General features: G+C 36.6%; 1 protein-coding gene across 2 annotated transcripts; it reads left to right on the forward strand.

The window, feature by feature from the left end:
* Positions 1 to 35: 35 nt before the first annotated feature.
* MFSD8 (major facilitator superfamily domain containing 8) lies at positions 36 to 11,159 on the forward strand. 2 transcript variants are annotated; one of them, XM_010564496.1, is made up of 12 exons: positions 36 to 213; positions 1,599 to 1,684; positions 2,732 to 2,775; positions 3,943 to 4,183; positions 4,515 to 4,628; positions 6,010 to 6,154; positions 6,795 to 6,853; positions 7,962 to 8,070; positions 9,182 to 9,316; positions 9,706 to 9,809; positions 9,906 to 10,165; positions 10,928 to 11,159. In XM_010564496.1, exons 1-12 carry the CDS (start codon positions 104 to 106, stop codon positions 11,141 to 11,143), a joined length of 1,623 nt encoding a protein of 540 aa, XP_010562798.1. In that variant the 5' UTR covers positions 36 to 103; the 3' UTR covers positions 11,144 to 11,159. The 2 variants fall into 2 exon arrangements, with proteins under 2 accessions (XP_010562798.1, XP_010562799.1); XM_010564497.1 differs by lacking the exons at positions 2,732 to 2,775; positions 3,943 to 4,183.
* Positions 11,160 to 13,553: the final 2,394 nt, after the last annotated feature.

The raw sequence follows: 13,553 nt of genomic DNA on the forward strand, positions 1-13,553 counted from the left end.
GGCGGTGCGCTCGCGCGCCCTCTGGCGACGGCGGCGGCGGCCGCCGGGAGGGACCGGGGGTGGCTCGCAGTACTACAGAGCTCGGAAGCGGCCGCGGCTGGGTATGGCGGCCGAGGTCTCCGGTCCGGAGGTGGGTGGTGAGGGGCAGGAGCCTTTGCTGAGTGCCGGAGAGGCGGCGGCGGCGGAGGAGGAGGAGGAGAAGGAGGAGAGCAGGTAGGGCCTTGTTCCTTCCCGCGCCCCTCTCCTCTGAGGCGAAGGGCAGCTGCGCCAACAGGCGCCTCCCGTCCCTCGGCCGCTGCGTCCTCCCGGGGTGTCGGACCGGCGGCGGCTTCTTCAGCCTGCCCCGGGCTCGGGAGCGGGAGGAAAAGAAAAAGAAAGGCACTCGCTTGGGGAGTTTCTAAAAAGCATAAAAATCGATGATTGTGGCGCTGAAGTCGAGGTATTTAATAACACTTTTCCTGTGCGGGCAGCAGTTGATGGCTTGTTTTTTTCCTTCTGTCAGGAGAACAACAGTATCTTCGATGTGTAGGGGTGGCTGCTGTCGCTGCCGTCGTTGCTGAAGTGTTCTCATACTTGAAGACTTAACTAAAATCTTGAAAGTCACCAAACATAACATATGCATAGCATATGCAAGAGTTTGACTTTTTCCTGTGCATGATGGGCAACAGGATTACAAAATACCTTTAGAAACATCGTTTGTGTGGTTAAAGTTTCATTGAACCAAGACACTTCAGCGGTGTAAACATTTCTGAAATGATGTGTACAAATCATGCTGCGGAATAGCTATACTAGCTTTAAAATTGTACTTATGCCTCAGTCTATGCATTGACCTATACGAACAATATTTATAAACTATGTTCAGGCACATGTAACCTAGGTCTGCATCTTTTGGACAGAGATTATTTTGTTTAGAATACTTCAAAAGAAGTGAAGAACCCTGAAATGTGTTCTTGCTTCTGAAAAAGTACGTGGGTCTCAGAAGGTGCTTATGAGTTTTAGAAAGATAACTTACTGCTCACAAAGTTTGTAACTTCTGTTTCAAATTTTTTTGCAGCCTTTACAATCTTCAGCAATTTCTCTTACACACATCTTTTACATTGTATAGTTATTTTCTCACTGTAAAAATAGAGTGGCCATACCTTTTTGTCTAATCAATAGTTGTTCAGGTTTGGGATTTTTTTTTTTTTTTATTTGAAGTCATGGTTCTGAGAAGATGTCTGGGTTTTTATGGTTTAATATGCACTTCTTAAAGGCTTTACATGATATCCGTGATGCTCCAAAGTGTCTATACAAAGAGACTGCAGAATTGAAGACCTCTCTAGATAAAGATCTCTTTGTGTAACATTTGAATGCAGTGGTACGTGATAGCATTTCTGTTAGTTTTTTGATTTGTCAATCTAGTATTTTTCAGTGAAAAATTAGCTTGCTTCTAAAATAAATTCTTTGTATTCTTTGCTGTGTGGAAGTCCATTCCTGCATAACAATTTACACAATTGTATTGAGAGGTTTGTGAAAAATGTTTTCAACGTCCTGTGGGAACAACTAGAAGAGAATCTGATAATGATTTCTTTCTCTCTTGACTTTTGGTTCAAAAACAGGGATGTTGTGGAAACACAAGAGCATTATAAGAGCAGGTGGCGATCCATCTGGATTATGTATCTTACCATGTTTCTCAGTAGTGTAGGTGAGTAAACAGAGATGGATTTCAATGTTATTTGCTGAATGAATATATTTTGGTTTGAAAATGACAGGGTTTTCTGGATTTCAACTACATATCTCCTTTAATGCTACTGTTCTTTTATAACTTTTTTAAAGTGCATTTTCTGATTCTTCACAAGAGAAGATATGACTAGCAAATCAAACAAAGTTACATTTAAATTAAATAGTGTTGAATTTAGTTACAGTTAAATAGTACTCTGTTTTGAGACTAAATGACATATTACTTAAATCTTTGTTTTATGGCTTTATAATAGTTTGGGGTAAAAGGTGGTGGCAGCGTAAGGTTATTGCTCAGAACCAAACAAAACAAAGGTCACGCTTTTATCATTCAAAGTGCAATGTTTAGGGAATGAGAATAGAAATAATGCTGAGCTCTTAAGAGGTAAGATCTTTGTGGGAATATATGTTGTCTATTTCAAAATGTGTGTGAGAGCTTGTTTTCTCCTATGGGATTTTGCATCTCCACTGCAGAACAAATTACTGTTTCATTCCTAAATAACTGCCCCTGGAAACAAGACTTCCGGTGATTTTTGACTTCTGGTAATTTTCTGTGGGCCTGGAAATCATCTTGAAAATCACAGGATACTTCAGTGATTTTTTTTTTTTTTTTAATTTGATGAATTAAAATTTCTGTGCTAAATGAATACAAATATGTCAGTATATCAAGAAATTCTTTTTACTCTGGGGACCTTGTTGTCTTTCTATTGGGAGGAAAAATCCCATGCAGTTTGCTTGGCGCATCAGTATTCTTTCCATAGGAGTTTTTTTGTTTAGTGCATACGCACCTATCAAATGTCCTTTTAAAAACAGTTCCTCCTATAAGGAGGAATTATCACTCCTTAAAAAAAGCATGTAATACATAATTTTTTCAGATGACAGAATGATGCACAGTATTAGACTATAATACAGTTAGGAGCAGAAGAATGAACCTGTAGTAACCGTTTCAGTAAAGCGAATTACTGATAAACATGGCAAATTAAGTAACTTCCATTATGTTTTTACTGCATTGCAGGTTTCTCAATTGTAATTATGTCTGTGTGGCCATATCTCCAAAAGGTTTGTAAATATGTTTTTTTGAAATTAAAAAGAACAGAAAACTCCTCCTCAGAAAGTACGTCATGCAAAACTTGGCATTTTATTTAGGAAAAGAAACAGTAAAGGGAAGTATGTGGTTATAAGAGACTTTTATTTTGCCATCCACTTAGACAGCTTTCATTATTTCATGTAAAATCTCTCAGTTTATTTCCTGAATTGATAAAGGTACGTCATAATCCAGAAGTGTTTGGTTTTCCAATATAATCTCACTGTTTTCTTGGATAGTCAATCAATAGAACTCTCTTTATCTTAATGCATTTGCAGTGTTAAAACAAAATACACAAGGCTTGTCTGCATTGGCGGGGGGAGGGAGGAGGAAGGAAGCTGAAAGTAGGAGTTGCTCTGTAAATGTCAGATTGTTGCATGTAGATCTTCTTGATATTCTGAATTGCCTGTGTTGCTGGATAGTGTTTTTAGTTTGTTTGGGTTTTTTCCCCCCTCTTTGTTGCATTCTTGTTAAAAGTGGCATGAAAGTTCTCTAAGACTTTAATCTGTGCTAGGATTTTACTGCTCCTGGAATTGTAGAAGGCAGTTCCAAATGCAAATTTGGAAGAACGCTTCCTGGACAGGGTCCTAGACGTATCGTTAAAATTGAGGCTGGTGCTTGGAGTAGACAAGAAAATGCATCATCAGCCTTTTAAATCAGGGCAGATTCAGGCATGTGCAGAGATGACTTGAGTGATTCCTTGCTCCTGGCACATAAACTGCCTACTGTAGTGCTTACGTTATATCTATAGCCTATAACATCAGCAGTGCTGTATGAAAACTATTTGAATTTGCTGCAAGTGAGCCATTTCTAGTCTCAGAAGCGAAGCACTTTTTATTGGTTTGGTGCATTGCTGGAGCCAGTTAGCCAAGGTTTATTGCCCCAGAACAAGTACCAAGTGAAAACAACTGCTTCTGAGACCCAGAGTGGTGTATTTATATTAAACACGGCACAATGCCGTGCAGACACACTAACTTGTTTAGCGATAGCTTAGGTTTGACACTGCATTGCATAGTGCCATATACCCTCAGAATTACCGTGCAGAGTCTAGATATTTCAGGTACTGATTCTAAAATGGTTTTGTTGATACTATAAAACACTCTAAGACTTTACCCATAGAATTGATTAATTTGTTTTTGCAGATTGATCCGACAGCAGATGCGAGTTTCTTGGGCTGGATTATAGCTTCTTATAGCATTGGCCAAATGGTTGCCTCTCCCCTGTTTGGCTTGTGGTCCAATTACAGGCCAAGGAGAGAACCTCTCGTTATTTCAACTGCTATTTCAGTAGCTGCTAATTGTCTTTATGCCTACGTTCATGTACCTCATTCACACAACAAATACTACATGCTGACTGCACGTGCTCTTGTGGGATTTGGAGCAGGTAACCACAGCAGAATTTACATTTCTGAAAATTATTAAATTCTGTGTCTTGTGTAAGATAGTTGGCATGGTATTTCAGTACCAGATTTATCATTAGATGAATGATAACTTATTACTTAACAAAGCAAAGAATCAGCCAATACTAGTTTATAATAAAATTGTGTAGTTGTGCAGTTACGTATAAATACTAGAGGGAGTGCTGGATTTCATCTTCTTGCAAAATAAGAAAAAAAACCCAAGAACACGTAAAATAAATGTAACTGTATAATTTAAGAGTATAACTTAATGTTTACATAAACACTTTCTTGTTTTGGTTTTTTTTTTTTTTTAAGGAAACGTGGCTGTAGTTCGATCGTATATTGCGGGTGCCACTTCTCTTACGGAAAGAACAAGTGCCATGGCCAATACCAGTGCCTGCCAAGCAGTTGGCTTCATATTAGGACCAGGTAAAGCATATCTTCTTTCCTCACTTCTCTAATACTTTTTAGGATTAAATTGGGCATTGGAAGTAGGAATACTGAGCAGCTGTGTGTTGGGGATTTTAAGGTACGGTTTGTCAGTGGTATCAAAATTGTATAAATGGGATCCATTCATATATACTTGGTATGCCAATATAAATGAAATATTCTAGTCCAAAGAAATTCTAATTGTTTGTTCTTAAAAACTAGCTGTTTTGGATTGCTGGCTGCAGGAAAAACAAGTTCCAAGATGCTCTCTTGCACCAGTACCCACTAAATAGTCTATGACCAATTGCACTTTGTTCGTGGAGAAGGGAATTTAATATTACTGTACTTGGGCAAACATTTCCACCTTTCCGAAATGACTGAAAATTTCACCTTACCTCACATGTTGTAGAAAATAATGTCCAACAGATCCTTCTGATCTCGTGGTGACAATCACAAAATCTTCATATTGGCAAAAATTTTAAGACATAGCACAGGTATTGCAGAGAGCTAAGGGAACAAAGAGCTCATGGGGTGTTTTTCAGACCAGGCGTAACTGTGGCTCCTGAGATACTCTTATCTGCTTTATGGGAGAAATGCATTAGACTTGCCTTGTGTTGTAAAGAGAGACCAGCAATTTTGTCCTAAACAGCCTCTAAAGGTTACTTGTCTTCTATAGCTGTAGGTTAAGATTATCCAATTAGTAGAGCTGAAGTGCTCTGTATATGGTAATATAATGAGGTGAATGTTTAGGGCTGAAAGTTTATTCTCCAGTTGATTATTACTAGTGCTATTGATAGAGCATTAAAGGGTCTACAGCAACCGAAAAACTGCATTCTTTGTGTGATTTGCAGAGAGTGTAAGTTTAGGTAATTCCCTTTCCTAATTTGGTAGGGACTCAGTCTGTTTCCTCACAGTAGTAAGCAAATGACCTGATCTTACAATCTTTTGCTCTGCACCAATTTAAATTTTAATTTAAAAAACCCCAAAACTTCTTTTCTCTCCAGCTTGCCCTTAGCGGAGGGATAGTCCAGTCCCAGGACCAAGGTTTTCCATGTAGGAGGAAAAGGAAAATGAGTAAATCAGCTATTTGCACATGGCCAAGAAAGTGAACCATTAGTACACTCAGAATTCAGTTCTAGTTCTTTAAGTGTCATGCTGTTATTTATACAGTTTATTTGTATGTAACCAAGTAATTTTCTGGCTAGTTGAGATCCCACTGGTATCCATCAGTTGATTTAGAGTAGGGTTCTCAGAATGTAAAAGGTTTGACAGGTATAATATTTAAATTTTACTTAGGAATTAGAACAACTTTCCTTATGTAGTTTTATATGTTTATTCTATATGCATTCTAATATTTTCTTAATACATTTATGTTTTTAAGTTTTTCAGACATGTTTTACACTTATTGGAGAAGAAGGAATAACATGGAAACTAATTCGTCTTCAGTTGAACATGTATACGGCACCAGTTTTATTTGGAGCTCTCTTAGGAGTTATTAATATTATTCTCATCTTTGCCATACTCAGGTAATCGAGTCAAAAAAGAGAAATATTCTACCTTGTTTTAGTGGGTGGCTTGTAACAAATAATATGTTGCTCAGAAGGAGGAGTAATAAGCCTGAAATCTGGAGCACTAAAACTATAAGCCGCTGTTTATTTCTCAGTGTTTCTACCTTCTTTAATACATATCTTTTTCATTATGCTTATAAATTAATCATAGTGATGTTATGGCTAGAATGTAAACTGATGAAAAAAGTTAGAGCAGTTAGATTATTAGCTTAGCCTTGAGAAATTTTTAATGTTGATGGTTTCTGCCCATGTTTTTTCTCTAAAGAGAAATAAGGTTAGCTTGTCTGTAGGGTTCTTGCTGTCTGTGTCTTTCCTTTAAGAACCTCAAGGCAGGATTTTTATGCATTATCCCATTGGTGGCAGTGAGGGGAGGGGAGAGATGCACACCGATATGTGATACTCTCCCACTAGAATATTTCCCTTCTTGAATATGCTGGTGTTCACTGCAGCCAAATGTAGACTACCCAGATGATGTTTAAAGGAGCTGGGAATAATTAGAATATAAGACCATGCCATTTAGAAGTATTTTAATAGAAACTGGAGTCAATAGTAGATCAAATAACTATGTGTATTAATGAAAACAGTTCTAAATTTCTAGAGAGCATCGAGTGGATGACCTGGGTCGGCAATGCAAAAGTATCAATTTTGAAGGAGAAGGTATCTATTTTTTCTTGAAAACTTACTCTGTGATGGTAATTTTGAAGTACTCTGTTATTACATAGAAGCTTTTAGAAGTATTCTGAAGTTGATGGGTTGGGAACTGAAAGTGGAAAATAGGCTGTATCTCTTTCTAACTGGTCCAGAAATTGCTTCACGTCCATGTTGTGCCCATGTGTGTCCATAGTGCTGTCTGGTACCAAAGAAGAAAAAAAAAAAATTGTATGGATCCTTCCAGATTTTCACCCTGGAACTGTCTCTTCCAAGAGACAGGATTAAGTGGATATGGACATGAGAAAAATCTCCCTTAACTTCTACTCTGCAGTCATACCTCTCTTTTGTTCTGCATCATGCTGAGTAATTATCATTATTGCATGTCAGCTTTCACATACGGCATCTTATCAAAAGATGTATGTTGTATAAGTAAATTTGTTGGTGATACTAAAGTACAGTAATTGCCACATACAGTGCAACAGCTTATCTTCAATATATACCCCTTTTGTGCACAGTTCAATTTTTTTAAAATGTTGTGGGTATCCTTTTCACTTGAAGAATAAAAAGTGTATGAAAGATGATCTTAAACCTCTCTCAAAATCTATGGAAGTCACAAGTTTCAGTATTGTATTCCTTTTCTGTTTAAAAAGGGAGCTTTATGTGCACACCACACATGGGTGTTTTGTATATGAAAATGCTACGCCCAGGTTAGAAGAACAAAGGCTCTGTGGTGCTGCAGAATCCTACTCTTGTGTACTTCTGACCTTGCAAGAGGAACAGAAAGTGTTTTGGTTTCCATTGGCAAGATATTTAAAGAAGTTTGCTTATCTTGCTGTCACTCAAGACTTGTCAGTCCTAGCATTACAGTGGGACCACAGATGGTATAACTAATTTGGAAATAATTTTCCTTCATTGTCAGAGGAGTTAAAATTTCAGCAATTCCATTTTGATTTAAAAACATTATACGTAGATTGTCAAAATACAACTGCCTAGCCGCCCACCAACCTGCGTGTTAAATACTTAACGGAGTAAGGAAATCATTACCGTTTGTAATTTGTGGTCGTGTGAAGAAAGCTCAGTTTGCAGTTTAGATTATTGTTTTGCTTTGTTGCAGAAAGTGGTGTTCTGGATCAGGATGCAGAAGGAAACGTTGACCATGTTGCTGTGGTAGCAATCAATTTTCTTTTCTTTGTCATCTTGTTTGTGTTTGCTGTCTTTGAAACGTAAGTTTGTCTATTTTCTCTCAAAATGCTTAAGATGTGTAATGTAGTTAGACTGGGTATGCACGTAAAGGTTTTTCTGTTGCACTTGCTTGCTTAACCACACTCTTCAGAAATAGAAGTCCAAAACCATATGCGATCAAATTGATGTATACTGATACAGAGTAATGAATTAAAGGTCAGTAGTAACTGAAAATATGTAGCATACAGTTTGTAGTATATGAAACATTAATGTAAAAGCCTTTGAATTGATGCAAACCCACATCCTCAACTTTTTAAGTGTTAAAAAAAAAAGTAGCTTAACTTGGGCTACCTAAAATCTTCAGAGAAAACTGTCTTCAGTTGAGTACCTTGTTCTATACTTTCTATTTTAATTTTGTGTAATTTCTTAGTGCAATTCTGGTTAGCTCTAAAAGCTCTAGTGAATCTTTTAGTAATGATTGTTTCAGGAAAGATTAAAACAATTGTTTGATATAGTTAATGCAGTTGTATTCTTAAATAGACTATTTTACGTGACTGGTTTTTTACCTAAAGAGGTATGTTATTCACTCCCAAATTTTCTGTGTATAAGAAAATAAGTAAAACATAACATTATCTCAGACTGAAGTATACTTCCTATTTTTAAGTTATAAAATACTTAGAGGATATAAGATTTATTTTTGTAAGTTTTTTGATCTGTAACGTAGCTAAAATTTCTTTTAACAATATGTCTTAACTGAGGTATTTTTAGAAAAATTGAGTTCCTAGAGACTAGTTGGTTGCTAAAACTGAAACAGTATTAAATGTTTATTATTTTTGTACTCACAGGGCCTGATTTTTTTTTCTCTCTCTATTACTGTTGCTTTGCTTTAACTCCATCTTTTCATTAAATAGATTAGTGATGCTTCAGAGTATGGCTGTTGTAATGCAGTTGTGAATTTTGTCTAGTGGATTTATTTTTAATAAATTATGCATGATGGAATTAGTTTATAACTAGCCTGTGTTTTCTGATAAGTTCGTGAGGAGGAAAGGCTTCTATACCACTGTGTTTGATGTTTGGGACAGTATACGCATGTAAATGGCTGTATAGAAGAAGCTTTTTTTTAATTACTGTCATTTTGTTCTGTCAATTTAGTATAGCTACTCCATTGACGATGGATATGTATTCCTGGACCAGGAAAGAAGCTGTTTTTTATAATGGAATAATCCTTAGTGTGGTCGGCATTGAATCGGTTATTGTTTTCATGGTGGTTAAAACACTATCTAAAAAGTAAGATTTTGGAGTTTATCGGAATTTTCTTAGTTATGTTAGCTAAGTGTGAGAAGCTTTATGGCAAGGCCAAATCTGCATTACTTAAATCTTTTACTTGTTAATGAATTTGGGTTTACTATGACAATGAAGTACTTCCAATTTAGACACAGCCGTGATGCTGTGGTTGTTCTTTATTCTGTTAAAATAACCCCCTTCCTCATCTGTCTTTTACCCTCAAATCACAAGAAAAACAGGTTTTAAGTAAGTTACTGTGATTTTTGCAATTTTTGTTGCAGGTGTTTTGGTCAGGCATCTTTTCAGCAAACTAATGGGCTATGTCATTAGCACCTTCATAAATTTTAATTTAATTAAATGATATATTTAACTGTAATTTCATTGTTTGATAGGACTGGTGAGCGTGCTATACTCCATGGAGGCTTACTGATTGTCTTGGTTGGATTCTTTATCTTACTGCCTTGGGGGAAAAAACTACCAAATATCCAGTGGCAAGGTATAATTAAAGTCCTACTAAACTATCATGGTAATGTTTATTGAAAGCTTTTTTTTGTATTTTTTTCTTAACGGTATGCATAACTTGGTTTTACAGAAATAAAGAATAACTCCATTCCCAGAACAACTTCCATTGAAATGTTAATGCCTTTCTGGAGTTTGCAAGCAATGCAGCTTCCATCCAACCACACAGTGGAACCCGTAGGCTGCCCTGTCACACAGTCCTGGTGCCTGAATACTCCGATGATCTATCTGGCCCAGTACATCAGCTCTGACATACTAATAGGATTGGGCTATCCAGTTTGTAATGTCATGTCCTACACTTTATACTCAAAAATTCTAGGACCAAAGCCTCAGGTAAAAGCACGATGCCTAAACAGTTTATTTCATTTGCTCTCCAGGACTTGCACCCTCTTTATTAGAATGAGGGATCTAGCTGAAATTCCCTTTGCCATTAGCCAAATAAGAGTATGTTTCAGCCAGGGCAGAAGTTTCCAGGAATTCTAATCTTTTTTTGAAAATCCAAGGCAAGTCCCTAGAGGAATTAGAAAGCAAGGCTTGTATTACAATTTATGGCAAATCTTACAGCGTGAAAATTTCAGAACAGCTAAGCCCAAAGCTTGTGACTTTCACAACAGTTCTGGAAGAGTCATTTTTGTAACAACCAATTACATATTTAGAATATGAGTATGGAATAATGTTCCTCTTAAGTATATTATATAAGGACTAAAAATGCGAGGATGCCCCCAGTTACTGGCATTTCACAGCGATGAAACACATAGCATGCTGATATTACTACTTAATAAAAGATTTTCTTCCTTTTTCACCAGTTATCTAATTTTTCCATGTTATATTTTGCTGTAAGAGACTAAATGATTTGAGCCAGAATGCCTTTTTATTAGAAAGCTATAGAGTATGCAGCTTAGTGCAGTCTTTGAATTAATGCTTGGAGAAGCTGAGCAGTACTCTTGGAAACAAAGTACTCAGTATCTTAATGAGTTAAGAAAGATAATCAATTGCTTAAACACTTCTAAATTTTCTAATTAGGATAATTGGTGGGAATTACTGGCAAGCCAAATAATTCCTGTATCACTAACATAAGCTTTTGATCTTCTGTAGGGTGTCTACATGGGATGGTTAACCGCCTCTGGAAGTGGAGCACGGATACTTGGGCCTGTTTTTGTGAGCCAAGTATACACTCACCTGGGACCACGCTGGGCATTTAGCTTAATCTGTGGAGTAGTTGTAGTCTCTCTCTTACTCTTGGAGATAGTATACAAGAGACTAATTGCATTTTCTGTCAGATATGGAAGGATGCAAGAAGAGAGTTGTTAAATACGCGTTTGTTTTTTTTTTAAAAAAAGTAGAACCAACCAAAAATAATACTTAGTTTATTACTACTTTTTAATGAGGAGTACCTAACCACTGACCTTGTTGGCCGTATGCTAAGAACGGTACACCTGTACTTACACATTGACAGAACACATAACTTGGTCATATCCCAATACATGGTTACACCTGCTGCAAAAGAGCTTTTGTATTCTGCTTTTCTAGCAGCAGAGGAAGGGATGTGAACAAGTTAGATCGATACAATGGCACATTTGAAGTGCGTACAGCTTAAATGATGCACCTGTGTACTGAATGCAGCTGTGAAGGTCACAGGTTACGTGCATCCTTTCCAGAAAGAGGTAAAAGAAAATATTATCTTGATTCTGTGAATCAGGATTAGTAACTCTTTTGTAACTACAGGATTAGTTGAGCTGCATGTACTTTGTATGGAAACATCACTACTTAAGCGAATCTTCTGATGTTCAGTTTGCTAGCTTGTAAGCACTGATTAATACAAAATGTCTGACTTTGGAAACTGATGTTACATACCAGTACATCTTCTCCCCGATTTCACATGAAATGTGACAGAATTGTAGAGGAAGGTGGGTACCTGTTTCACAAGCAATTTATGTGGGATTTGGGTATTTAAGTTAGTTAAGAGCCATTGAAAATCACAGCCTCAGTGGCTGTTACTTGAACTACAGTGAACCAGATGTGCAATTTTTCTTCTACTGTTTTGCTGAATGCCTTTTAGTAGAAACAAAGATAACCTGCACAGAGTTGAAATATGCACAGCTTTTCTTAACTTTACTACAAGAAGGAAATACTAAGCAGGATAGTTTGCACTTTCATTGTCATTGGTGAGAATGAATGCACTGTGCTGAGCAACCAGTGTTAATTAAGTAAAAAGGAGGAAACTGTCTCCTTGCGTGTTGACTGTTATCTATAGGCTTATTTTGCTGATAATATGGTATGAGAAAGGAATTTACAATGTTTGACTCATTCAGTGTTTATTTGAAAACATGAAGTAATAATTTTCCTTCATAATGGGGGCTAAGCTCTTCTGTATGGGTTTGTTCTATCTGTTTCAATACTACTGGGGAAAAAAATCTGGAATAACTCCAGTATGAGAGTTGTAGCTGCTGTTTAATGTGTCTAATATTTGATCCTTACTGAATTTAATATATGTAGTTAAGTATTCCTATGTAATCAATTGTTAAAACACTAAAAGACTACTGAATTAAAAGATTATTTTTTCAAGACTGACTGAAGGGAATACAGAAGTTTTACTCTCTCAGGCTTTCCTGCTGCAGAATCACAAAATGTCACGAGAAAAGACTTTGCTTCTATAAGCATTTCTTTTACATGCTAATTCATAATAAATAGTACCAGAAATACTGTGGTTTGGTGGTGAAAACAGACTGCAAAATGAAGTGCTTAGAGTTACAGCAACCAAAAGTTAACTTCAGTCATGAGAAATTGGTGTTTCTTCAGACCTGAGAAAGGCAAGAGTTTTCAAAATGGCTAACATAGTTAGGAGTTCATGTTCTATAACTCAGTTTGTGCTGAAGGTTAGGACACCATCTGTATGTTGTAGGGTTTTTAGTATTGTTGTTCAGGCTAGCTCACTTCCAACTTAAGAGTGAGAAAATGTTTGGGTACTTGGAGGGATTATTTTACCTGTAACTTATTTAAAGGGTTAAGGATAAAACTAGATTCAAGTCTCTTCTGCAGCAAATATCTGTAGAATACAGAATAATCCTCAAAAGGAGTAGCCCATGCACATTACTATGTTTACATAATGATTAAAATAAGAAAGCACGATTGTAAATTCTTTGGCCATGAGAATTTTTATTTTCCTAGGTCAGCTGTGTTTTAAGTTATGGCTTGCTTGTTATAGGTTATCATCCTCTCATTCTTACAAAACATGTTCTTGTTATCCACATGTACGGCTTCTGTTTTTTCTTTTTATTCTGGTTAGCAATTCCAGAACAAAAAGAAAACTGGTGTGGCTGATAATGTAAGTTTTTAACATGCAGTGCTGACCCACCTCTTAACCAAGGTTGACTTGCTACTTTAAGAGTCAGTTGATTGAAGATTAAAGCACTAAACCAAAAACATTTATTCTACGAAAGGTGTATTTATGTGCATGTGCACATGTTTGTATCTATAGGTATATGAAAAAAACTTAGGGTCTGCATAAGAGCTATGCTTATTACTTGGTTTTTCAAAGACTTGCAATAGTTAACTCATTTTACTGTGCAATTATTCCATCTGAGTATTAAGGTCCAACATGAAAAGATACACATCTCAACTGCCAAAGCAGTTTAAAAAAATTTCTTTTGGAGAATCATTTAAGGTTTTGGGGCAGGAAGGGTGTTGTATATCTTTCTTGATGCTACTAGTGCCACATTCT

This window comes from Haliaeetus leucocephalus, unplaced genomic scaffold (assembly GCF_000737465.1).
Source record: "Haliaeetus leucocephalus isolate CR32 unplaced genomic scaffold, Haliaeetus_leucocephalus-4.0 Scaffold181, whole genome shotgun sequence".
Classification (NCBI taxonomy): Eukaryota; Metazoa; Chordata; class Aves; order Accipitriformes; family Accipitridae; genus Haliaeetus; species Haliaeetus leucocephalus.

Excerpts from the sequence above, each read along its gene's own strand:
- MFSD8 (XM_010564496.1), top strand. The coding sequence starts at position 104 with ATGGCGGCCGAGGTCTCCGGTCCGGAGGTGGGTGGTGAGGGGCAGGAG. Across the intron at positions 6,854-7,961 it reads TATCAATTTTGAAGGAGAAG|AAAGTGGTGTTCTGGATCAG; the intron begins GTATCTATTTTT and ends GCTTTGTTGCAG. Across the intron at positions 9,810-9,905 it reads ACCAAATATCCAGTGGCAAG|AAATAAAGAATAACTCCATT; the intron begins GTATAATTAAAG and ends TTGGTTTTACAG.